Genomic DNA, 25,568 nt, shown 5'->3' on the forward strand with positions numbered 1-25,568 from the left:
CACAGGACAAAAATAAGGATAACAGAGTCATGGTTATTAAGGGAATTTTTAGATTGGCAAGAAGAGGAAGGGGCAGATGGAAGAGTGTCACCTTGAGATTGAGGGCGGGGGGCAATGCTGCCTAGTTGTTTCTCTTCAGATACAAGCTGACGCAACAGTCCTTTTTTGAATGAACCACTGAACCAAATTCTGGTGCGGATTGTTATGTAAACACAATTGAATAAATATTTACACACACACACAACATACTCTACAAGAGGCAGATTATCTATGGATCTCCACAGCTATGTCTCCAAACACATTCAATAGATAATGTATTACACAGAATGTTACAGTAGTTTAAAATACAGTTTTGTTTTAGACTAGTGTCAGTGGGGGTCTGCTGTTTCTCTCAGCATGACAATGAGAAAAAAAATGAAACATATATTGATTTAACTTTCAGAAGCAGCATGATAGATCAATTTTCACACTTGTGTCTGGAGTGCAGTCTATCAGAAGTCCAGTTGCATTCACCCAAAACAGCACTGTGAAGCTCACGCAGGGGCATAGGTGGAGAGGGGTGGTGTTAAACTACCCATATCATTCTCTCTCATTCACACACACATGCACACACTCACTCGAGCACATACTCGGGCACGCACACACACACACACAAACAAACAAATGTGTGAACAATACTGCCTTCTGATGTTTTGTGCTGTGCAGTGCTGGTTATGACTATACCATCTGAAATACCCAGTGATAGGTTATGTCTATGTTTATACACACTTTATTAGTGTGCTTCCTCTAGGCCTATTTACGTCACTGCTTTATTTGGGTCACAAATTAAGCAATTTGTGTAATCCTAAATGATAGGGAGTATAAATGCATTATCAAGTCTTTTCCCAACCATTTGTATTCTGCAGACAACAGCGACACCTGGCGAAATATATGAAGATCTGCATCAAGCACCAACTTGTGAGCGAGAGACTGAAAATGTTACAATTTTTCTTAAATTATATGTTTAATTATATTTGCCTACACACAGGTGTAATTTCAAAACATCTTACATTCGCGCCTGAGCAGAATTGATGCTCTCAAACACAGCAAAGACAAAGTACACGTTCACGGCCAGGTTGCAAGTTAGCTAGTGGTCGTTATTTACCTGTCGTTTTTTAAAATGTTTTTATAGTGAGCCGTCTAGAAACAGATCAATAGGGACCTCTATCGGCTGTTTAGGCTAGTTGCAGTTGTGTTAACGTGTAAAAAAACTTTTAAAAAACAACGCAAAACCTGTTATATAGATATCATCATATTGTAATTTGTTATATAGATCCACATCGATATTTTTCAAGGCGTATATATGTACTGTAGGAACGGAACCAGTACAGCCATACGTACTGTAGGAACGGAACCATTACAGCCATACACGGGGACCAGAATTGGGTGCTTGAGTTTCTGGGGGAGGGTGTAAGTGATGCACCTAACATGCAAAAAGCGCTCGACACTGGCATGAAAGTTGCATAGTTTGCTGTCGTTTGTGCAATTTCATCTGATACCTTTATAGCGTTAAACGTTCTTTTCTGTAAGTATTTTTCAATTAACTGTCACCTCTTTGTATAATATTTGTGTATATGAATTGCAGACGTGCAAATATTGATGGTCCAGCAACCCTCTTGAAAAATCTGCCTCGTCGCGTGAGCTGCTTGCTAACTAACGATTAGCTAGAACGAGCCAACACAAATGTTATTAGCTACCTAGCAAGCTAACGTTAGCTACAATCCACGCTCTTTCTTGATAGTTACAACCAGTCGCGGTGTCTTTCTGTACTTGACACGCATTTCCGTTTACAGCAAGTTTGTTTGAAGGTACGAAGATGCACTGGGTAGCTAGCTAGGTGAATAATGGCTTAATACCGTTAGCTAGCTACATTGCAGTATTACAAATTGCTAAATATATATATCCCCTATGGTATGGGCACATGTTTCATTGCTAACATCAAGCTTTTTTAAAATTGTGTGTATGTATATATGTATATGTATGTATGTATATATATATATATATATATATAATTTATTTATTTCTTTTACTGTACTTTAGAGTTTTCTGTCTTTTTACCTCTAATTTATTTTGTCTGGCTCATCTTTTTGCCAGGTGTGTTGGGTGGAGTAGGTAGACATGGCTGACCAAGAAACTGGGCCCATTGGGTTGGGCAAGAGGGCTGCAGCAGGTGCTGCAGTTTTCAAAGTGCGCGAGGCTGCAATGGCCATTCTTCAAACAGAATCTACTGGTAACCAGAAAGTACAAAAACGGAGTGTTCCATCAACTCCTTTCATCGTACCAGAACCTTCCCTAAAGCCATACAAGCGGCCCCCCACTCTGCTATTACCACCTTCGCACCATGCCAACCCAGTTGGAGGATTTACCTGTGAGGTGTGCGGCCAGAACTTCTTCTCTTTTCCTCAGATGGTGAGACACAAACAGTTCCACGACGAAGAAAGGCCCTTTCCCTGTGGTGTGTGTGGGAAACGTTTCCTGAGCCGCAGCCACTACACTGAGCACCAGCGGGTTCACACTGGGGAGCGCCCCTTTCCCTGCGACCAGTGTGAGCGCTCGTTCACCACACACCACAACCTAAAGCGTCACCACACCATCCATGCCAAAGAGGAGGCGTACCGCTGCCGGAAGTGTGGTGTACTCTTCTGCCAGCGTCACGAGTACCCCAATGGCATACCTCGACCTGACCTCGAGCCTCGACCTGGGTTCGAGTCCATGCCCACGATGCAACCCACACCTCCCATTCAGGTCACACTCACACCCAAGCAGCTTAAGAAGCTTAACAAGAAGAAGAAGAGCCATAATCTCTCAACCAAACATGATCATTCTAAGAAGAAGAAAAAGAGGAGAGTCAAACATCCAGGCCCAGCAGAGAAAGTACATTCTGTGCCTCAAGAGGAACTTTGGCCTGTGTTGTTAACTAGAGGAGAAAAATTGCAAAAAGTTGCTTATGACATCGAGGTTATTCTTTGATCCTGCATGATGATGAAACAAATGGGATAATCAGTTAGATCATGATTTTAAAAACAAGATGAACATTGTTCTGTTCTCCACCCATGTGGATGCACTGTTTCATAAAAGGACTTATACCTCAAAACACTTGTTTTGCATCACATCATGATTTTGGTTTTTATTCCTTCATTGAGTTTGAGAAAATAAGAGCTTTCTCTCCACCAGTGATAATGATTAGAAAATATTCTGTCAAGCATTTAAAGTGGTTAACAGTCCTCTGAAATTTTATGGTTTTGCCTTTGAGATTGTGACCATTTTTTTTGGTATTACTTTAGTGTATATACATTTTTCGGGATATGATTGATTCATTCAATTATACTTGATCCATTGCGAAGAAAGGGCTAATTAGACTGTCCATACATTATTAAATGACTTGCTGTTAAACTAGCTTACTCTTCTGATGTTACACATTCAAAACTAATTTCCATAACAAAGCATGTTCATCCACTTTTTAGATTACGATCATAGAGGCCTGTAGTGTTTCTTGCTGGGTCTCAACCATTAAATCGTCCAGAAATTGCCCTCACCAATGTATGTACGTATAAATAATCCTGATAGTTTTTTGTTCATTATGAATTACTAAATGTACCTGACATAGGAATATCTATAGTCTGTGTTAAGTGAATAATTCTGTTGAATTGGAGTAACAATTAAAGTTCCAGAGTCTGTATGTCAAACTGCTATGAAATGATATGTCTCTGATTGAGTTCTGCATAACTACCTCAGGCTGTAGGTTGTAAATATGTATTTTCTTTAATTGATAATGGATTTACTAATTTCTTGCCTTTATCTTGACTGTTGACACTTTCCAGGTACTATATATATATATATATATATATATATATATATATATATATAAATGAATGAATGATGTGGACACCCCTTCAAATTAGTGGATCGCGCTACTTCAGCCACACCCTTTGCTGACAGGCGTGTAAAATCGAGCACACAGCCATGCAATCTCTATAGACAAACATTGGCAGTAGAATGGCCTTACTGAAGAGCTTTCAACATAGCACCGTCATAACACGCAACCTTTCCAACAAGTCAGGTTGTCACATTTCTGCCCAGCTGGAGTTTCCCAGTCAACTATAACTGCTGTTATTGTGAAATGAAAATGTCTAGGAGCGACAACTGCTCAGCAGCAAAGTGGTAGGCCACAGAACGGGACCGCCGCATGCTGAAGAGCGTAAAATCGTCGGCCCTCGGTTACAACACTTACTACCAAGTTCCAAATTGCTTTTGGAAGCAACGTCAGCATGAGAACTGTTAATCGGGAGCTTCATGAAATTGGTTTCCATGGCTGAGCAACCGCACACATGCATAAGATCACCATGCGCAATGCAAAGTGTCGGCTGGAGTGGTGTTAAGCTCGCCGCCATTGGACTCTGGAGCAGTGGAAACACGTTCTCTGGCGTGATGAATCGCGCTTCACCATCTGGCAGTCCGACAGACAAATCTGGGTTTGGCGGATACCAGGAGAACGCTACCTGCCCCAATGCAAAGTGCCAACTGTAAAGTTTGGTGGAGGAGGAATAATGGTCTGGGACTGTTCATGGTTCAGGCTAAGCCCTTTAGTTCTAGTGAAGGGAAATCTTAACGCTACAGCATACAATGACATTCTAGGTGATTCTATGCTTCCAACTTTGTGGCAATAGCTTGGAGAAGGCCCTTTCCTGTTTCAGCATGTCAATGCCCCCGTGTACAAAGCGAGGTCCACACAAATGGTTTGTCGAGATTGGTGTGGAAGAACTTGACTGGCCTGCACAGAGCCCTGACCTCAACCCCATCGAACACCTTTGGGATTAATTGGAACGCCGATTGCGAGCCAGGCCTAATCGCCCAACATCAGTGCCCGACCTCACTAATGCTCTTGTGGCTGAATGTAAGCAAGTCCCTTCAATGTTCCAACATCTAGTGGAAAGCCTTCCCAGAAGAGTGCAGGCTGTTATAGCAGCAAAGGGGGATCAACTCCATATTAATGCCCATGATTTTGGAATGAGATGTTTGACGAGCAGGTGTCCACATACTTTTGGTCATGTAGTGTATTTATTTTTCATTATGTCACAAGAGACTCCTCTTAAAATGAATGTAGGCATGCATAGAAATATTGGCTCAGCTAACATAAAATACTGGTGTGATGAATTCTGTAAAGTACTTTGTATCAGCCTCTGTATTTCAGCAGACATGTCTATTACTTATCTTCAGTATTAAAAAAGGTTAAAGAGGCACCCATCTCTGCTCTATATATCATGCTTGTCTTGCAACAACATGTAAACACTAAATTGTGCTTATGTGAAACATAACATTTGATATGCATCAGCAGTGCTAGAAGGGGGTTATTACCATCACCAACTGTTATGGATCTCGTTCTGGGTCCTGAGCTTGACTAGCTCTAGTTAGATCCCTGTTTGGATATCGTCCAGAGATATGGACGGAGTAAAGTTTACTATAGCTCTGTTGGAATAACTTTTATAGATAACTTTGACACCTGGAAACAGAAGATGCTCTACGGGAATGACGGAGTCCATCCAAATCATCTCGGCTCCTGGACTCTGTCCATGCATTTCAAGGCTGCGTTGAGACAATGACTTATCAATGACCCAAGCCCAGCTCCGATACCATTGTGTCGCTGAGTTGTAGTAATGGTGCAGCAAATACACATTATCCCAGGGGCAGTAGCAGTCACAATGTAAGTAACCTAATTTATGTCCCTCTTAACTCCCCTGAATGCCTCTGTCGATCCTACAGCTATTGTATACAGTAATTATGTTCTTATGGTGTGCCCTAGTAGGAAGTCCACTGTGTGCAGCTCACCCTGCACTATCAGCTCAAACATAAATAACATTGTCATGTCTACTTCTGATAAGCTTCCCAGTAAAGCAATAAATACAATCAAGCATCCCAGAAAAGTGCGAAAAATAGCCTACATTAACATACACAGCCTAAGAAACGAGGTTCATAAAATCATCTTGCTAGTAACAGATGACATTCGTATTCTATCTCTGAAACTCACTTAGATAATACCTGTAATACAGTGGTAGCAGTACATGGCTGTAACAACAGAAAATACAGAAATGCCAATGGGGGCGGTGTTGCGGCCTATATATCAGAGCCACATTTCTGTAAAGGTTAGAGAGGATCTCATGAAATACTATTGAAGTAATATTGCTACTGGTTCACCTGCCTCACATAAAGCCCATTATTTTGGGAAGCTGTAATAGACCACCAAGTACTAACAGTCAGTATCTGGATAATATGTGTGAAATGCTTGATAATGTATGTGATATCAACAGAGGTATAATTTCTATGTGACCTTAATATTGACTGGCATTCATCTAGCTGCACACTCAATGAAAAGCTTCAAACTGTAACCAGTGCCAGCAACCTAGTTCAGGTTGTCAGTCAACCAAACAGCACAGGAATGAAATCATCAACATGTATTGATCACAACTTTACTAATGCTGCAGAAATCTGCTTTAAAGCTGTATCCAAATCCATTGGCTGTAGTGATCACAATATAATAGCTATATCTAGGAAAACCAAAGTTCCAAAGGCTGGGCCTAATATAGTGTATAAGAGGTCATACAATACGTTTTGTAGTGATTCCTATGTTGATGATGTAAATAATATTTGCTGGTGTGTAATGAGGAACAACAATTGCTTTTTCTAGTTACTAATAAGCATGCATCGATTTAAGAAAATGACTGTGAAAACTGTTACATTCCTGTGGGTTGATGAAGAATAAAAAAAAATGATGGTTGAGAGGGATGAGGCAAAAGGAATGGCAAATTAGTCTGGCTGCACGACCGATTGGCAAACGTACTGCAAATGGAAAAATCATGTGACTATACTGAATAAAAAGAAGAAACTATACTATGAAACAAAGATAAATGATAAAGAATGATAGTAAAAAGCTTTGGAGCACCTTAAAGGCAAATTCAGGAAAACTCAGCTCCATCATTCATTAAATCAGATGGCTCATTCATCACAAAACACATTGATACTGCCAACTATATTAATGACTTTCATTGGCAAGATTAGCAAATTTAGGCATGACATGCCAGCAACAAATGCCGACACTACACATCCAAGTATTACTAACCAAATTATGAAACACAAGCATTGTAATTTTGATTTCCAAAAAGTAAGTGTGGAAGAAATGAAACAATTATTGTTGTCTATCAACAATGACAAGCCACCTGGGTCTGACAACTTGGATGGAAAATTACTGAGGATAATAGCAGACAATATTGCCACTCCCATTTGCCATATCTTCAATCTAAGCCTACAAGAAAGTGTGTGCCCTCTGACCTGGAGGGCAGCAAAAGTCTTTCCACTACCCAAGCATAGTTAGCCCCCTTTATTGGCTCAACTAGCTGACCAATCGGCCTGTTACAACCCTTAGTAAACTTTTGGAAAACATTGTGTTTGTCCAGATACAATGCCATTTTACAGTAAAGAAATTGATAACAGACTTTCAGCACGTTTATAGGGAAAGGCATTCAACATGCACGGCACTTACACAAATGACTGATGATTGGCTGAGAGAAATTGTCGATTAAAAAGCTGTTTTGTTAGACTTCAGTGTGGCTTTTGACATTATTGATCAAAGTTTGCTGATGGAAAAACGTTTGTGTTATGGCTTTAAACCCACAGCTATATTGTGGATAAAGAGTTACTTGTCTAACAGAACACAGAGGGTGTTCTTTAATGGAAGCCTCTCCAACATAATCCAGGTAGAATCAGGAATTCCCCAGGGCAGCTGTCTAGGCCCCTTACCTTTTTCAATATTTACTAATGACCTGTCACTGGCTCTGAGTGTCTACGTATGACTCAACGCTATATACGTCAGCTACTACAGTGAGTGAAATCACCGCAACACTTAACAAAGAGCTGCAGTCAGTTTCAGAACGGCTGGCAAGAAGTAAGTTAGTCCTAAATATTTCAAAAACTAAAAGCATTGTATTTGGGACAAATCATTCACTACACCCTGTACCTCAAATAAATCTTGTAATGAATAATGTGGAAATTGAGCAAGTTGAGGAGACTAAACTGCTTGGAGTAACCCTGGATTGTAAACTATCATGGTCAAAACATATTCATGCAACAGTAGCTAAGATGGGGAGAAGTCTGTCCACAATAAAGAGCTACTCTGCCTTAACAGCACTATCAACAATGCAGGTTCTACAGGCCCTAGTTTTATCGCATCTGCACTACTGACACCAAGCTGTCTGTTTATACTAGTAGCACACAGCTCATACACCCATGCATACCCCACAAGACATGTCACCAGAGGTCTCTTCACAATCCCAAAGTCCAGAACAGACTTTGGGAAGCACACAGTACTACATAGTCCATGGCTACATGGAACTATTCTACAACAGGTAACTGATGCAAGCAGTATAATTTTATTTTTTATTTTAAAAGATAAAAATACACCTTATGGAACAGCGGGGACAATGAAGAGACACAGACGCATGCATACACATACACATACACATGATAAGATACACTACACACACAAACACATGGATTTTTTAATCGTAGATATGTGGGCTGAGGTGAAAAGTGTTATGAACTGTAATGTCATGTAATATTTTAAATCGTATATAACGGCCTTAATGTTGCCGGACCTCAGGAAGAGTAGCTACTTCCTTGGCAGCAGCTAATGACTCCTATCTCTCATATAAATATTGGTTAAACTGAATTTCGATTTTACTTTGAAGTACTATTCATGTGGTAAATGTAAACTAGGCTGTGTTTACAAAGGCAGCCAAATTCCGATATTCTTTTCACTAATTGGTCTTTTGACCAATCACATCAGATCTTTTCACATCAGATCTTTTTAAGAGCTGATCTGATTGGTCAAAATACCCATTAGTAAAAAAAAAGCCCAAGTCTCTTAGTTACAGTACATTTGGAAAGTATTCAAACCCCTTGACTTTCCACATTTTGTTACGTTACAGCCTTATTCTAAAATCGATTAAATTGTTTTTCCCCCCTCAGTCTACACACCATACTCCATAATGACAAAGCAAAAAATATATATATTTTTGCAAATATATAAAAAGAAATGACATCACATTTACATAAGTATTCAGACCCTTTACTCAGTACTTTGTTAACGATTACAGCCTCAAGTCTACTTGGGTATGATGGTACAAGCTTGTCACATTCTTCTCTACAGATCCTCTCAAGTTGCACAGCTATTTTCAGGTCTCCAGAGATGTTTGATCGGGTTCAAGTCCAGGCTCTGGTTGAGCCACTCAAGGTCATTGAGAATTGTACCGAAGCCACTCCTGCGTTGTCTTGGCTGTGTTCTTAGGGTTGTTGTCCTGTTGGAAGGTGAACCTCGCCCCAGTCTGAGGTCCTGAGTGCTCTGGAGCAGGTTTTCATCAAGGACCTTTCTGTACTTTGCTCCGTTCATCTTTCCCTCGATCTTACATTTTACATTTTAGTCATTTTAGCAGATGCTCTTATCCAGAGCGACTTACAGTAGTGAATGCATACATTTCATGCATTTTTTTGTACTGGCCCCCCGTGGGAATCGAACCCACAACCCTGGCGTTGCACACACCATGCTGGCGTTGCAAACACCATGCTCTACCAACTGAGCCACAGGGAAGGCTTTCAGTCCCTGCCGCTGAAAAACATCCACACAGCATGAAGCTGCCACCACCATGCTTCACTGTAGGGATGGTGCCAGGTTTCCTCCAGACGTGACGCATGGCATTCAGGGCAAAGAGTTCAATCCTGGTTTCATCAGACCAGAGAGTCTTGTTTCTCACGGTCTGAGTCTTTTAGGTGCCTTTTGGCAAATTCCAAGCGGGCTGTCGTGCCTTTTACTGAGGAGTGGCTTCCGTCTGGCCACTCTACCATAAAGGCCTGATTGGTGGAGTGCTGCAGAGATGGTTGTCCTGGAAGGTCTGTCAGAGTGACCTTTGGGTTCTTGGTCACATCCCTGACTAGGGCCCTTCTCCCCCGATTGCTCAGTTTGGCCAGACGGACAGGTCTAGGAAGAGTCTTAGTGGTTCCAAACTTCTTCCATTTATGAATGATGGAGGCCACTGTGTTCTTGAGGACCTTCAATGCTGCAGAAATTTTTTGGTACCCTTTCCCAAATTTGTGCCTCGACACAATCCTGTCTCGGAGCTCTACCAACAGGTCCTTCAACCTCATGGCTTGGTTTTTGCTCTGACATGCACTGTCAACTGTGGGACCATATATAGACAGGTGTGTGGGCCTTTCCAAATCATGTCCAATAAATTGAATTTACCACAGGTGGACTCCAATGAAGTTGTAGAAACATCTCAAGGTTGATCAATGGGAACAGGATTCACCTGAGCTCAATTTCGAGTCTCTTAGCAAAGGGTCTGAATACTTATGTAAATAAGGTATCTGTTTTTTTTTTTTTTATATATCGGCAAAAATTCTAAAAACCTTTTTTCACTTTGTCATTATGGGGTATTGTGCGAAGATTGAGGGAACAATTTAATTGAATACATTTTAAAATAACTCTAACGTAACAAAATGTGGAAAAAGTCAAGGGGTCTGAATACTTCCCGAATGCACTGTATATACACATAGACCATAGATATTGTCAATAATTTGATATTCCCTGGTCTCCCAAAGCCACAGTAGAGTTATTACTTTACTCACAATTAATTTGTACATTTGATCAACTTTGTTAGATTTTTTGCAAATCAATTGATCTATTTTCTATCGATATGGTTTGTACGGTTTGTCTGAGACAAAACTATGCTCCCTGGGACGCATTTGCGAATCCATGACCAAAAGGATATCTGCAGACGGAGCGTATTTTTCGCTGTATGCGTCCTATTGGTCGCATAATACGTGTACGTTATGTACCCTTTGTGATTGGGCATACAGTCAAAGCCACCTCTGGTAACAGTTGCAGTTGATTTGCTAACTACCTGTATCGGGGCAACCAACTCCAATAATTGGCTGATTCCTCTAAAGCGACGCAGTTGATTGGTTAATCCGTTCGCATAGTAGCACTGGCTGCATGAATTGCTAAAGCGACTGCTGCTGATGCTATGTCCTGGAGTTTGGTGTCAGCATCACGCTGCATCTGGACCAGCGGTGCATGAAGCTCATAACATTGTGTCAAGTGGTTACAGATAGAAGAAACGGACAAGTAAACCCATTTGACGGAACAACTGACTGAAGGGTTTGGAGGTAAAACACATCATTTTCCTCTCAAATATAAGCAAATCTGGAATGATGATGAGTCTCGTGAAAAAGCGTCTTTCTCCCTCTGGCGGTGTAGCGTGTGGGGCTCGGCTGACTATCCAGACCACTGTGTTGTAGGTATTTTCTTATCTGATCATGGTTGATGAGAAAGCATGGTCAGCGAATTTCATTAATAGCGGATAGCTATCGTTATCAAGTGAGCACAATAATGGAAGACTGTACTGCTACGACCTTTGCAAACCGCAGCTGACATTAGTGTGAAGACAACTGCACTGCGGATTATGACGGATTTGTATGGCGCCAGCCTGCTAGCTAGCTATTTGTGAGTTGTGCTTTGTAAACCAGCATGCAAATGAATGTTGTGTGCTGTAGCTTGGGAAACAACATAAAACTGTCAGTTTGTGGAAGACTATTTGGGTCACTTATAGATTAAATATACGATATATTGATTTAGCAGAATAGCTTGCCTGGTACTGTCTGTAGTTGTCCATGAACGCACACAACTGCCTGCATATCATATCATGCATTTTGTTGACGCACAGACGCTGCCCCCCCAAAAAGAAAATGTGCTTGTCTTTTCCTACTATCACAGACTTTGTTGATAACTACTTTACTAAGGAAAATGTACTTACTACGACTGTGATACGGTTGTGTCCCTAGCTATTTTAAGATTAATGTATTAATTCTAAGTCGCTCTGGATAACAGCATCTGCTAAAGAACTCACATTTAAAATGTTAGTATAGTTTAGCCAGTAACCCTGCTCTGCTTACTTTGTCAGCATGCACGAAGAGTGATGGTCACAGATGTTATTTCTGTTGGAACTTATACATTTTAAATTGTTACGTTGCCTATTAGAATATCCTTCTTCGTGATTTACCCCCCCCCCCCCCTTTCCAAGGTTCTGTGCATAGCATGATGGGGTCCTTCAGCCGACAGGAGTTCTTCCATGAGCTTGTGGAGGGCTGCATTCTGCCCACCACTCAGCAGGGCCTGGAGCAGGTCTGGCAGCTCCTGGTAATCTGCCTTCTATGCCGACTTCTCTGGATTCAGGGTGAGATTTCACGTTCCTTGGTTTGAAGTGTCACTTTCGGAATTTCATTGTCGCAGACATGATGACTATTAGGAGAGTAATTTTGATTTGACATTTCTGAAAAATAATTATATAGAACTGAAGAACTACATGCATGTTTTATGACTGTCTACAACTTCATGCTGTTGTTCTCTTCTGTGTTGTTGTTTTGTTGGCCTGGTCAGGCCTCCCATCCTATGTGAAACACCTGAGCACTGTGGCAGGAGGGTTCTACATTCTGTATCTGTTCTTTGAGCTCCACATGGTGTGGGTAGTACTGCTCAGTCTACTGTGCTACCTCATCCTCTTCCTCTGTCGACACTCCAGTAACCGGGCCACCTTCCTCTCCATCACCATCCTCATCTACCTGCTCATGGGGTAGGCAGGCCTTCTCTGTTACCAGGCAACAACATACAACTTTTTAAGTAAAGATAATTGATGATAAATAACTTGACTTAGTCCTTTTAGCTCCTAGTGGAGTAAACGGCTTCTAATTGGTCTACTGTTGACTTATCCAACCAGAGAGCTGCATATGATGGACACCACCACCTGGCACAAAATGAGAGGTTGGTTCATACTTTGTCATTTCTTTTTATATATAGATACACACACACACACGGTACCAGTCAAACGTTTGGACACCTACTCATTCAAGGGATTTTCTTTATTTTACTTTTTTCTACATTGTAGAATAATAGTGAAGACAAACTATGAAGTTACCAAAAATGTGTTGAACAAATCAAAATATATTTTATATTCTTCAAAGTAGCCACCCTTTGCCTTGATGACAACTTTGCACACTCTTGGCATTCTCAATCAGCTTCATGAGGAATGCTTTTCCAAAAATCTTGGAGTTCTCACATATGCTGAGCACTTGTTGGCTGCTTTTCCTTCCCTCTGCGTTCCAACTCATTCCAAACCATCTCAATTAGGTTGAGGTCGGGTGATTGTGGAGGCCAGATCGTGTGATGCAGCACTCCATCACTCTCCTTCTTGGTCAAATAGCCCTTACACAGCCTGGAGGTGTGTTGGGTCATTGTCCTATTGAAAAACAGATGATAGTCCCACTAAGCCAAACCAGATGGGATGGCGTATCGCTGCAGAATGCTGTGGTAGCCATGCTGGTTAAGTGTGTCTTGAATTCTAAATGAATCACAGACCGTGTCACCAGCAAAGCACCACCACACCTTCACACCTCCTGCTCCATGCTTCACGGTGGGAACCACACATGCAGAGATCATCTGTTCCCCTACTCTGCGTCTCACAAAGACACGGCGGTTGGAACCAAAAATCTCAAATTTGGACTCATCAGACCAAAGGACCGATTTCCACCGGTCTAATGTCCATTGCTTGTGTTTCTTGGCCCAAGAAAGTCTCTTCTTATTGGTGTCCTTTAGTAGTGGTTTCTTTGCAGCAATTCGACCATGAAAGCCTGATTCACACAGTCTCCTCTGAACAGTTGATTTTGAGATGTCTTTTACTTGAACTCTGTGAAGCATTTATTTAGGCTGCTATTTCTGAGGCTGGTAACTCTAATGAACTTATCCTCTGCAGCAGAGGTAAGTTGGGTCTTCCTTTCCTGTGACGGTCCTCATGAGAGCCAGTTTCATCGTAGCGCTTGATGGTTTTTGCGACTGCACTTGAAGAAACTTTCAAAGTTCTTGAAATTTTCCGGATTGACTGACCTTCATGTCTTAAAGTAATGATGGACTGTTGTTTCTCTTTGCTTCTTTGAGCTGTTCTTACCATAATATGGACTTGGTCTTTTACCAAATAGGGCTATCTTCTGTATACCACCCATACCTTGTCACAACGCAACTGATTGGCTCAAACACATTAAGAAGGAAAGAAATTCCCCAAATTAACTTTTAACAAGGCACACCTGTTAATTGAAATGCATGACTACCTCAGGTGAAGCTGGTTGAGAGAATGCCAAAAATGTGGAAAGCTGTCATCAAGGCTAATTTGAAGAATCTCAAATATACAATGTATTTCAAATTGGTTAACACTTTTTTTTTTTTGGTTACTGCATTATTCCATACAGTTGAAGTCAGAAGTTTATATACACCTTAGCCAGAGACATTTAAACTCAGTTTTTCACAATTCCTGACATTTAATCCTAGTAAAAATCCCCCGTCTTTGGTCAGTTAGGATCACCACTTTATTTTAAGAATGTGAAATGTCAGAATAATAGTAGAGAATGATTTATTTCAGCTTTTATTTCATTCATCACATTCCCAGTGGGTCAGAAGTTTACATACACTCAATTAGTATTTGGTAGCATTGCCTTTAAATTGTTTAACTTGGGTCAAACGTTTTGGGAAACTTTCCACAAGCTTCCCACAATAAATTTATTTTTGTCCATTCCTCCTGACAGAGCTGGTGTACCCGAGTCAGGTTTGTAGGCCTCCTTGCTCGCACACGCTTTTTCAGTTATGCCCACAAATTTTCTGTATGTTTGAGGTCAGGGCTTTGAGATGGCCACTCCAATACCTTGACTTTGTTGTCCTTAAGCCATTTTTGCCGCAACTTTGGAAGTATGCTTGGAGTCATTGTCCATTTGGAAGACTCATTTGCGACCAAGCTTTAACTTCCTGACGGATGTCTTGAGATGTTGCTTCAATATATCCACATAGTTTCCCTTCCTCCTGATGCCATCTATTTTGTGAAGTGCCCCAGTCCCTCCTGCAGGAAAGCACTCCCACAACATGATGCTGCCACCCCTGTGCTTCACGGTAGGGTTGGTGTTCTTCGGCTTGCAAGCATCCCCTTTTTCCTCCAAACATAATGATGGTCATTATGGCCAAACAGTTCTATTTTATATCAGACCAGAGGACATTTCTCCAAAAAGTACAATCTTTGTCCCCATGTGCAGTTGCAAATCGTGGTCTGGCTTTTTTATGGTTTTGGAGCAGTGGCTTCCTCCTTGCTGAGCGGCCTTTCAGGTTATGTCGATATAGGACTCTTTTTACTGTGGATATAGATACTTTTGTACCTGTTTCCTCCAGCATCTTCAAAAGGTCCTTTGCTGTAGTTCTGGGATTGATTTTCACTTTTCGCACCAAAGTACGTTCATCTTGAGGAGACAGAACGCGTCTCCTTCCTGAGCGGTATGACGGCTGTGTGGTCCCATGGTGTTTATACTTGCGTACTATTGTTTGTACAGATGAATGTGGTACCTTCAGGCATTTGGAAATTGCTCCCCAAGATGAACCAGACTTGTGGAGGTCTACAAATTTAATTTTTTTTATGAGGTCTTGGCTGATTTCTTTTGATTTTCCCATGATGTCAAGCAAAGAGGCACTGAGTTTGAAGGTAGGCCTTGAAATACATTTGTTAACAAGAAATTTGTGGAGTGGTTGAAAAACAAGTTTTAATTAGTCTATGTAAACTTCCGACTTCAACTGTATGTGTTTATTTTATAGTTTTTATGTCTTCACTATTGTTCTACAATGTAGAAAATAGTAAAAATAAAGAAAAACCCTTGAATTATTATGTGTGTCTAAACTTGACTGGTACAGGGTATCCCCCAAAACCCTGTGAAAGATTCATTAACAGGTTACAACTATGTGTTATACATGCGGTTATACATGAAAACATTAACAATGTGATGAATATTTCAAGTCTCACTGACTTCTGTATCTGCAGGTTCCCAGATGGTGGTTGCCATGAAGGCCATCTCTCTAGCCTTTGACCTGGATCGGGGCGTGGTGGCTAATGTGCCTTCTCCTGTGGAGTTCATGGGCTATATCTACTTTGTTGGGACTATCATATTTGGGCCCTGGATCAGCTTTAACAGCTACAGAGAGGCTATAGAGGGCCGCAAACTGGTAAGTTAAATGTTAAGTCCTGTCTAGAACAGAGGGATACGGAAGGAGATAGAGGGATGGTATTTAGATGTTCTCCTTGTCTTCCTCAGAGTTTCTCCTGGATATGGAAAGTGTGTTTCAGCTGGGTGAAGAGCCAGCTGTGTCTGATCACCTCTAACTGTGTTGCTCCCTACCTCTTCCCTTACTTCATCCCCATCTACGGGGACAAGCTGCTACGCAAGTAAGTGACTGACCTAACCTCTTATTGCTGTTGTAATGATTTATTGTAGGTCATAGAAAGCATCCACAGACATTGATGTTTGATCGTTCAAAAACAAGTGCAACGTAAATGTTTTTTGTAGGAAAGCTGTTTGAGTAATGTTTTTCTGTAGTGTAATGCGCACATTCTTATTTGTTTCTTTTTCTCCCTTTAAATAAATGTTCTTACTTTGCCTTGGCTCTATCCCCAGCAAAACAAAACGGAAGACCAGGTAATTATTTATCAGATTTTATGACTATACAATATCCTCCATCTGTCTCTGTAATTTATTTTATGTTGCATGTCCATTTCTAACTCACCAGCTCTTCCACCTTCCTGACACCTACACGTCTGTATCCCCATCATTCCTACAACCGTGTGTCTCTGTCCTGCCCACTCATGCCATGAGACTTAAGAGTGAGTGTGTATCAGTTAAATGTATTAAATCAAATAAATGGTGATAACTGATTAACATTTTCCTTCAATTGTTTGCTGCGCAGAGGTTCTGTGGCAAGGTATGTTTAATGCCATTTATATTACAATGGAAAATGGTATTATTGTTAGGTCCAATGCAGTAGTTTTAATCTCAATATTAAATCATTTCTGCTTAACAATTAAGTACCTTACTATGATTGTTTTCAATTAAATCAACTTAAGTTGGAAAAGTGCAGTGTGAAGGTGCGACAGTGGGAAAGAAGTGGTCGTATGCACCTCTGCTCACATCAATTGCGTTTTGGTTGGGGAATCTGGTGGGAGGGGAAAACTGAAAACATCTGTTGTTGTCAGAAAGGTTGGGAACACTCTTTTGTATTGGTCTATTTACCACGTCACCAGGCAGGCCAAAACTACATCCCACCAAAACAGGCTGAAATTTCAGGCATTCTTTTCAAACAGCTCTTACACTAATAGGGCATTATCAAATATTTAAACCAATTTCACAGTATTATTCCAACCTCATAGTGTGGAAATATATATACAGCACAGGAAAATAACCTATGTGTGATTTGAGGCTTTTATTTTGACAGGTGTCTTCTAATTTAACCTTCTTCCATTGACCTCTAGGTGGCTCCTGGCCTATGAGAATGCACTCTCATTCCACTTCAGCAACTACTTTGTGGGTTACCTGAGTGAGACCAGCACCACTCTGGCTGGAGCAGGCTTTACTGAGGAGAAAGACAACCTCAAATGGTCAGTGCATTAAAGCATCATGGTGACTCGGCTTGGCATAGACTTGCCATAAATTACAGTGCATTCGGAAAATATTCAGACCCCTTGACTTTTTCCACATTTTGTTACGTTAGTCTTATTCTCAAAATGATCAAATCGTTTTTTTCCCTCATTAATCTACACACAATGCCCCATAATGACTGTTAGGTTCTAATTCTCAGAGTAAAAAACTCAACGGACACTATGGAAGATTAACCAAGTTTATTCTTCCCAGAGGATTAATACAGCTGCATTAGACAAAAACATTTTCACACAAGCACTGATATTTAACCCTTCCGCCTAGGCTGAGTCTCCTCCTACACATCTGTACAAACATTGTATCTTTTCTACTAGCCAGGACACTAAGTGATACGGGCCATAAACTTTTATTTTTCCCTTAACGTGACCTGATCTCGACCCCCCCCCCCCAATCACTAATCCATGGCTCACTCCCCTTATCAATGCCTGCCACATGATCGCTTCCCGGCACTCAATATTTCAATAGGATACTTGATATAATGTAAATGTTATACATTACCCTCTCCCTCAGTGACATGAATAAGTATATTTCATATTCTCAGAACCCAACATGACTAAGCAAAAACAGGTTTTTAGATTTATTTTGCAAATCTATATAATAAAGAAAAAAAATTCAATATCACATTTACGTAAGTATTCAGACTCTTTACTCAGTACTTTTTTGAAGCACCGTTGGTCGCAATTACAGCCTTATGTCTTGGGTACGACGCTACAAGCTTGGCACACCTGTATTTGGGGAGTTTCTCCCATTCTTCTCTGCAGATCCTCTCAAGCTCTGTCAGGTTGGATGAGGAGCGTCGCTGCGCAGATATTTTCAGGTCTCCAGAGATGTTTGATCGGGTTCAAGTCCGGACTATGGCTGGGCCACTCAAGGACATTCAGAGACTTGTCTCGTATCCACTCCTTCAATGTCTTGGCTGTGTGCTTAGGGTTGTTGTCCTGTTGGAAGGTGAACCTTGCCCCAGTGTGAGGTCCTGAGCGCTCTGGAGCAAGTTTTCATCAAGGATCTCTCTGTACTTTGCTCCATTCATCGTTGCCTCGATCCTGACTAGTCTCCCAGTCCCTGCCGCTGAAAACATCTTTACAGCATGATGCTGCCACCACCATGCTTCACCGTAGCGATGTTGCCAGGTTTCCTCCAGATGTGACGCATGGCATTCAGGCCAAAGAGTTCATTCTTGGTTTCATCAGACCAGAGAGTCTTGTTTCTCATGGTCTGAGAGTCCTTTAGGTGCCTTTTGGCAAACTCAAGGTGGGCTGCCATGTGCCTTTTTACTGAGGAGTAGCTTCCATCTGGCCACTCTACCGTAAAGGCCTGATTGGTGGAGTGCTGCAGAGATGGTTGTCCTTTTGGAAGGTTCTCCCCTTTCCACAGAGGAACTCTGGAGCTCTGTCAGTGACCATCGGGTTCTTGGTCACCTCCCTGACCATGGCCCTTCTCTCCCGATTGCTCAGTTTGGCCAGGTGGCCAGCTCTAGGAAGAGTATTTGTGGTTCCAAACTCCTTCCATTTAAGAATGATGGAGGCCACTGTGTTCTTGGGGATCTTCAATGCTGCAGAAATGTTTTGGTACCCTTCCCCAGATCTGTGCCTCAACACAATCCTATCTTAGAGCTCTACGGACAATTCCATCAACCTCATGGCTTGGTTTTTGCTCTGACATGCACTGTCAACTGTGGGACCTTTTTTATATAGACAGGTGTGTGTGTGTGCCTTTCCAAATCATGTCCAATCAATTTTAAGTTGTAGAAACATCTCAAGGATGATCAATGGAAACAAGATGCACCTGAGCTCAATTTCGAGTCTCATAGCAAAATGACTGAATACTTACGTAAATAAGGTATCGATTTTTCCCGAATGCACTGTAAATACCTTATTTGGCCCCCTCCTAGTTCTCTTTCCCCCTTCAAACAGCCCAACTGAAATGCATGTGTTTTATTCTCCAGGGATATGACGGTTGCTAAGCCCCTGCATGTGGAGTTTCCCAGGTCTATGGTGGAGGTGGCCACCTCGTGGAATCTGCCCATGTCCAGATGGCTCAACACCTGTAAGCTTTCTGTGAAATGGGACACATTTACAGCATTGTTACTCTGCCTATAAAGACCTTACTTTGAACCAAATAAGCAAAATTAATACAACTTAAACAGTTTTCAGTTGCCTCTCTAAAATTTAAATGTAAAGCAGTGAAAATCCCAACTCAATTACTCCATTTGAACGGGAATACAAACTTGATTCTCATAAAACTGTTTCTGTCTGATCACCCAGATGTTTTTACCAGTGCTCGCAACCTTGGAACCTTTTCAGCCATCCTAGTGACATACACAGCCAGTGCACTTCTACATGTGAGTATGCACAAGCAGGTGTGAGTGCAGGTGTTTAAGAGATTTTCTTACCGTTGTCTCCTTTGGCCTTTAGGGTCTCAGCTTCCACCTGGGTGCAGTGCTACTGTCTCTCGGGTTCATCACGTATATTGAGCATGGTAAGTCTATAAAAGAAATAGCCTGCTATTCAAAAAGAACCCTTTGCTAATTTTATTTAAGTTCCACATTACCTTTCAGTAATAACATTAACAACATCTGGAGAATAACTTTAGGTGACATATAGAGTTTGTTTATTACTAATGAACACTCAATTAACTTGGCTTTGTGGCACAAAGCACAGCAAATGCTGAGTAGGTATGACAGGATGAATCATTTGTGAATTACATTTGATCTGCCTGAGACTAATTTTATTGGATTTTCCTTTGTTCCAGTTTTGCGGAAGAGATTGGCAGCCATTTTTAATGCGTGTATTCTGTCAAAGAAATGCCAGCCAAACTGCTCTCACAAGAACAATAAGGTATGATTTAAATATTTTATTTCTGTGATATTTATGCATAATGGAATTTTCATATGTAAAGTCTAAAAGAGTTGTCAATATTGTCCCCATGCAAATGGTCCATACAACGTTTCACGTTATCTCTTATACTTAACCTGTCTGGGAACGTGGGACGCTTGCGTCCGTCCCACCCTAGTCAACAGCCAGTGGAATCGCGTCGCGAGAAATACAAAACCTCATAAATGCTATAACTTCAATTTCTCAAACATATGACTATTTTACACCATTTTATAGCTGCACCTCTCCTGAATCGAACCACGTTGTCCGATTTTCCAAAAAGGCTTTACAGCAAAAGCAAAACATTAGATTATGTTAGGAGAGTACCCTGCCAAAAAAAATCACACTGCCATTTTCAAAGCAACTAACATGCATCACAAATACCCAAAACACAGCTAAATGCAGCACTAACCTTTGACAATCTTCATCAGATGACACTCCTAGGACATCATGTTACACAATACATGGATTTTTTGTTCGATAAAGTTCATATTTATATATAAAAACAGCATTTTACATTGGCGCGTGACGTTCAGAAAATATTTTCCCTCAAATGCTTCCGGTGAATCAGCTCTACAATTTACAAAATTACTATTTGAAAACATTGTTAAAATTTTATATTGTCATTCAAAGAATTATAGATTAACATCTCGTGAATGCAACCGCATTGCCAGATTTAAAAATAACTTTACTGGGAAATCACACTTTGCAATAAACGACATGGTATGCTCAGAAAAATAGGCTAGGCGATACATGTTAGCGCCATCTTGGAACCATCTAAAATCAAATATACTATTGTAAATATTCCCTTACCTTTGATTATCTTCATCAGAAGGCACTTTTAGGAATCCCAGGTCCACAACAAATGTAGTTTTGTTCGAAAAAGTTAATAATTTATGTCCCAATAGTTCCTTCTTGTTAGCGCGTTCCGAAGGCTACTCATAATGTACTGAAGCGCACGGGACTTGTCGTCACGAATGTGCAAAAAATTTATATTTATGTTCGTTCAAACGTTGTATAACATAAATCTTTAGGGCCTTTTTCAACCAGAGCTTCAATAATATTCAAGGCGGACGATTGCATTGTCTTACTAAGCGTTTCGGAACAAAAGGGTTACCATGGGCGCCCGCGTCATAGTAGTAATGGCCCTCCCCCTGTGACCAACTTCCCAAGCCTCTCTTTGGGTCAGTTTCTACCATAGAAGACTCAAACCACTTTGTAAAGACTGTTGACATCTAGTGGAAGCCTTAGGAAGTGCTAAATAATTAAGTCCCTGTGTGTTTCAATGGCAAAGGCTTGAAAGTGATTCCACAAATCAGATTTCCACTTCCTGTTAGGATTTGTCTCAGGGTTTTGACTGCCATATGAGTTTTGTTATACTCACATACACCATTCAAACAGTTTTAGAAACTTTAGAGTTTTCTATCCAAATCTACTAATTATATGCATATTCTAGTTACTGGGCAGGAGTAGTAACCAGATTAAATCGGGTACGTTTTTTTATCCGGCCGTGCAAATACTGCCCCCTATCCCCCAACTGGTTAAAGGAAAAATCTACCCAAATCCATTCAGTCCTGTAATTTACAGTGTTAAATAACACTAATATGTGAGAACAATATTTTTTGTGAACAAATGTTTCATTTTGGCGTTATAATAAGGTTGGTAGCAACATGGAAAATCATTGTGGAAATCTGTTGTAGCTCAAGTCGACTACAAAATCCACAATGCAATGCTCTCTCATGGCTGGCTGGCTAGCAAACGTAGCAACACACAATAATACCAAAGACAATATTAGCATGTAACGTAGCTAGTCAGTGCAGTTTGTTTAGCCAATTTTACAGCTATCAATTTAGGAGTCTACAATGTCACCATATTTGACCTGCAGATCGATGTGCCTCACAGAGTGGAGTCTTACATTCGCAACGGCAAATATACTTTTGAGGAGACGTTGCCCATGCTACGTCAATGGGCCGTGCGGTGCATTCTGGGACAAGGAGTTCTCTCCTGGAAGGAGTAAATGGGAGTATTGGGCGCTAGTTCAAAACCCAACATTAGCACGAATTCCGTCAACAAGAAGTAACACATTACAAATATTTCCCAAGATGTGAGATAATTAACTTACTATCCGTAATATCGCATAGCTTTGGAATCGTGACATTACGTACTTTAGAGGAAAATCCGCACCTTTCTCAACATATACACTGACTTTGAGAAGGGATTGCGTGACGATTAGTTTAGCAACTGCGTGATGCAGCATGACAACATGAATGCGACTGGTCGACAGTCTGCTGGGTGGGGTGTTATACATTCCTTCATTCATTGGATTCCTATCTCCTTTCTATAATATCTCTGGCAATGGCACCATGTAATACACCCTGAACTAAATAGGAAAAATGTGCTAGACCCTCCATTAAATTACATATTTCTCGAGGTAGGAATATCGCCAAAATATGATCAATGGCTCATTCGAAAGAAGACATCCTCCTGAGTTCTGACATCGGACAATATTGAAATATGACATGTATGATAGACGTTTTCGCAATCTAAAAGTTGTATTCCTATTAACTTCCAGTGTAGTGAGGCAACTTTATCACGGTGCAGCCGGATTTCTGCCTGCTTGAACGCCAATAACTCAGATACACAGGATAACATCACTCAAAGATGCACAAAAACATAACATTCAAAATGGGTGAACCTTTAACCGATGCCAAAAAATCACCAATAAGAATGTTTGCAATCTCTTCTGCTCCTCCCATCCACACAGGTCCTGTGGGTGTACGTCATTAACGTAGCCTTCAGCACCCTGGCTGTCTTCCACCTGGCATACCTGGGCTCTCTGTTCAACTCCAGTGTTGACTACATGGATGATGATGAGGTAACTATTTACTGAATGGTGTCAGTCTCTAAGATGGCCAAATACATACATGACTGAGTCATCGTCAGATCTTTTACAACGAAGCATTATGGTTGAGTTAGGCATTTCAAACCCATGTCTACGTTCTCTCCCTTTACAGAGTGACGTGGCCAACCACACCATTCAGAAGTGGTCGGAGCTGAGCTGGGCCAGCCACTGGGTGACGTTTGGCTGCTGGGTGCTCTACCGCATCATCCTCTAAATGTGTGTCTGTGTGAGAGGGAGGGCAAGCTGGGGATAGAGACGGTGAGAGAAATGAACCGCACCTATGTACAGTATATGAACTATTTTACTCAAGACCAACATGCAGTGCTCAGGACACCGCCTAAGAGATTGGGCTATCTACTTACTGTAACCTGCTGGTGACAAACTATTTTTGATACTCTTGAAATAATGTCCCACTCTTCCTTAATTGCATCATTTTGTTGTTAATCACATCATTTTGTTTGAGCTGCTGCATTTGTCCCTTGTGGAAAGACAGACAGCAGATTCTGATCAGACATCTCACTGTGATTCTCAATCAATACCCATCCTGTCAATCAATACCCATCCTGTCAACATGGCAGTGGTCATTCATTCACTCTTTTATGGACTGCTAAGAACCCGTTCACTAGTTTTCAGAAGTGATTCCAGAATATGCCATTTAAGTATTGTTTTCCTGTTCCTCCATTTTAGAATGCTATATATTTTTCTATTACAACCTAATTATTTTTCTATTACAACCTAAAACCCAGGTTGGAGATGAGGAAAGTGTCTTTCTGTTTGTATGACAGCACAAAACTGAATTATAAGGCAGCAACTTTCCTTTGTGGATTTTAGTAGAAATAATAGAAGTTTGTAGTTTTTCATGTTTTTTTTATTTATGGAAATAATCATGTCAATTGGTGCCAAATTTTAGCCCGTTTTTCCATTGTCCTGTTAATAACTATGTAACTGTGATATATTTTACAAATTATTGTAGTTCAGTCAAGAAAGAATACGAAAGTCTTTACTTGGTCAGTCAGAGTTCTTCATGTTGCTGTAAAGCGGATTATGAAAATACATCCTGTTTTCGATGCAAAATGAAGATGACGTTTGAAGTTGTATCAGTAACTAAAGGCTTTGGTCATTTTCTATATCCTGCTCTTTTTTTTGTTGTAAAACATGCTTTTAAGGAAATTAATCATTTCTAATGGAATGCCTACTGCTCCTGAACATACTGCACATAAGCTGAATCGTGCTGGTTATCTCACACATTCCTTACCGACAGATTCTACAATACCTGTTATGTTTACGTAGATCTGTCCACGAGAGATTACATGTACTGGAATTGAGTAGGCTTTTATTTAGAATACAAGGTTCAACTCATTTGCCATGCAATGCACAAGAAAAGATTTTTATAGCTAAACCAAGATGGACCACAGCCTGTTGTTTCCAATGTGAACAAATGAGTCATAGTGGGCAGAACAAGGAAGGAGGTGGGCAGCGCCAAGCACGAGCTAGTAAAATCCTATTGGCCTGTTCTAGCATGCATCTGCACATTTCGGTTAGGGAATGCATACTCTGAAGTGTGCATGTGCAATAACTAAATTCACCTTTGCACGCCTAAACAAAGCAATTTTTTAAAAAATGACTTTGATAAATGGTAAAGTCTACAAAACTTAGTCCACTTTGTTCATGACTTATTTATAGTTTTGGGAGCAGAACTGTATTGAGATCAAACATTTCATTTGCAGAATGGCAATCTCCTTCCATCTTCTCCCACTGCCGGCCACTGGGCTTCCTCTCACTACCATATTTGGTAGTGAGTGGAAACGCCAAACGGATGCTTCACCTTTATACATCTGGTGAAATATCTGTCTCATTGTTCTATCTGTGGCACAAGTGCACAGCCTTAGCACACCACCTTTCACCACTGTCCAAGTGAAATATTAATCCCAAGGGTTTGTTTTGTCAAACTTTTACCTATAGTATGTGTGAAGCTACCGAGGGAGATGTGTGATACTTTTTAATACATTTTGTATCAAACCTGAATCGCTATTTATCTTTGGTTCAAGTTTGTGAAGTACTATTCACTGTTAAAGGAAGCTACCTTGAGTAAACAATTTCTGCCAAGCAGACATGTTTTTACGTGGCATTCAAAAACATATCTT

The 25,568-nt window shown here is 40.8% G+C and overlaps 2 protein-coding genes across 6 annotated transcripts; both read left to right on the forward strand.

The window, feature by feature from the left end:
* The first annotated feature begins 1,425 nt into the window (after positions 1-1,425).
* LOC115165743 (myeloid zinc finger 1) lies at positions 1,426-3,736 on the forward strand. The gene is made up of 2 exons (XM_029719075.1): positions 1,426-1,564; positions 2,134-3,736. Exon 2 carries the CDS (start codon positions 2,158-2,160, stop codon positions 3,007-3,009), a length of 852 nt encoding a protein of 283 aa, XP_029574935.1. The 5' UTR covers positions 1,426-1,564; positions 2,134-2,157; the 3' UTR covers positions 3,010-3,736.
* Positions 3,737-11,038: 7,302 nt separating this feature from the next.
* Positions 11,039-25,544, forward strand: LOC115165745 (protein-serine O-palmitoleoyltransferase porcupine). 5 transcript variants are annotated; one of them, XM_029719080.1, is made up of 16 exons: positions 11,039-11,250; positions 11,342-11,587; positions 12,165-12,317; positions 12,521-12,713; positions 12,858-12,901; positions 15,984-16,165; positions 16,255-16,385; positions 16,615-16,635; positions 16,904-16,918; positions 17,466-17,591; positions 19,595-19,695; positions 19,914-19,990; positions 20,064-20,127; positions 20,401-20,486; positions 23,287-23,397; positions 23,537-25,544. In XM_029719080.1, the coding sequence occupies exons 3-16, from the start codon at positions 12,179-12,181 to the stop codon at positions 23,636-23,638; spliced, it is 1,392 nt and encodes a 463-aa protein (XP_029574940.1). In that variant the 5' UTR covers positions 11,039-11,250; positions 11,342-11,587; positions 12,165-12,178; the 3' UTR covers positions 23,639-25,544. The 5 variants fall into 5 exon arrangements, with proteins under 5 accessions (XP_029574940.1, XP_029574942.1, XP_029574941.1 ...); XM_029719082.1 differs by having other exon boundaries at positions 11,342-11,378; XM_029719081.1 differs by having other exon boundaries at positions 11,039-11,378.
* The last annotated feature ends 24 nt before the right edge of the window (positions 25,545-25,568 follow it).

Source organism: Salmo trutta, chromosome 28 (assembly GCF_901001165.1).
Source record: "Salmo trutta chromosome 28, fSalTru1.1, whole genome shotgun sequence".
Classification (NCBI taxonomy): domain Eukaryota; kingdom Metazoa; phylum Chordata; class Actinopteri; order Salmoniformes; family Salmonidae; genus Salmo; species Salmo trutta.

Bases quoted from the DNA above. Each gene is read 5' to 3' on its own strand.
- LOC115165743 (XM_029719075.1), top strand. From the start codon at position 2,158: ATGGCTGACCAAGAAACTGGGCCCATTGGGTTGGGCAAGAGGGCTGCA.
- LOC115165745 (XM_029719081.1), top strand. From the start codon at position 12,179: ATGATGGGGTCCTTCAGCCGACAGGAGTTCTTCCATGAGCTTGTGGAG. The intron at 12,318-12,520 runs GTGAGATTTCAC...TGGCCTGGTCAG, and splicing joins CCGACTTCTCTGGATTCAGG to GCCTCCCATCCTATGTGAAA. The intron at 17,592-19,594 runs GTCAGTGCATTA...TTTATTCTCCAG, and splicing joins GAGAAAGACAACCTCAAATG to GGATATGACGGTTGCTAAGC.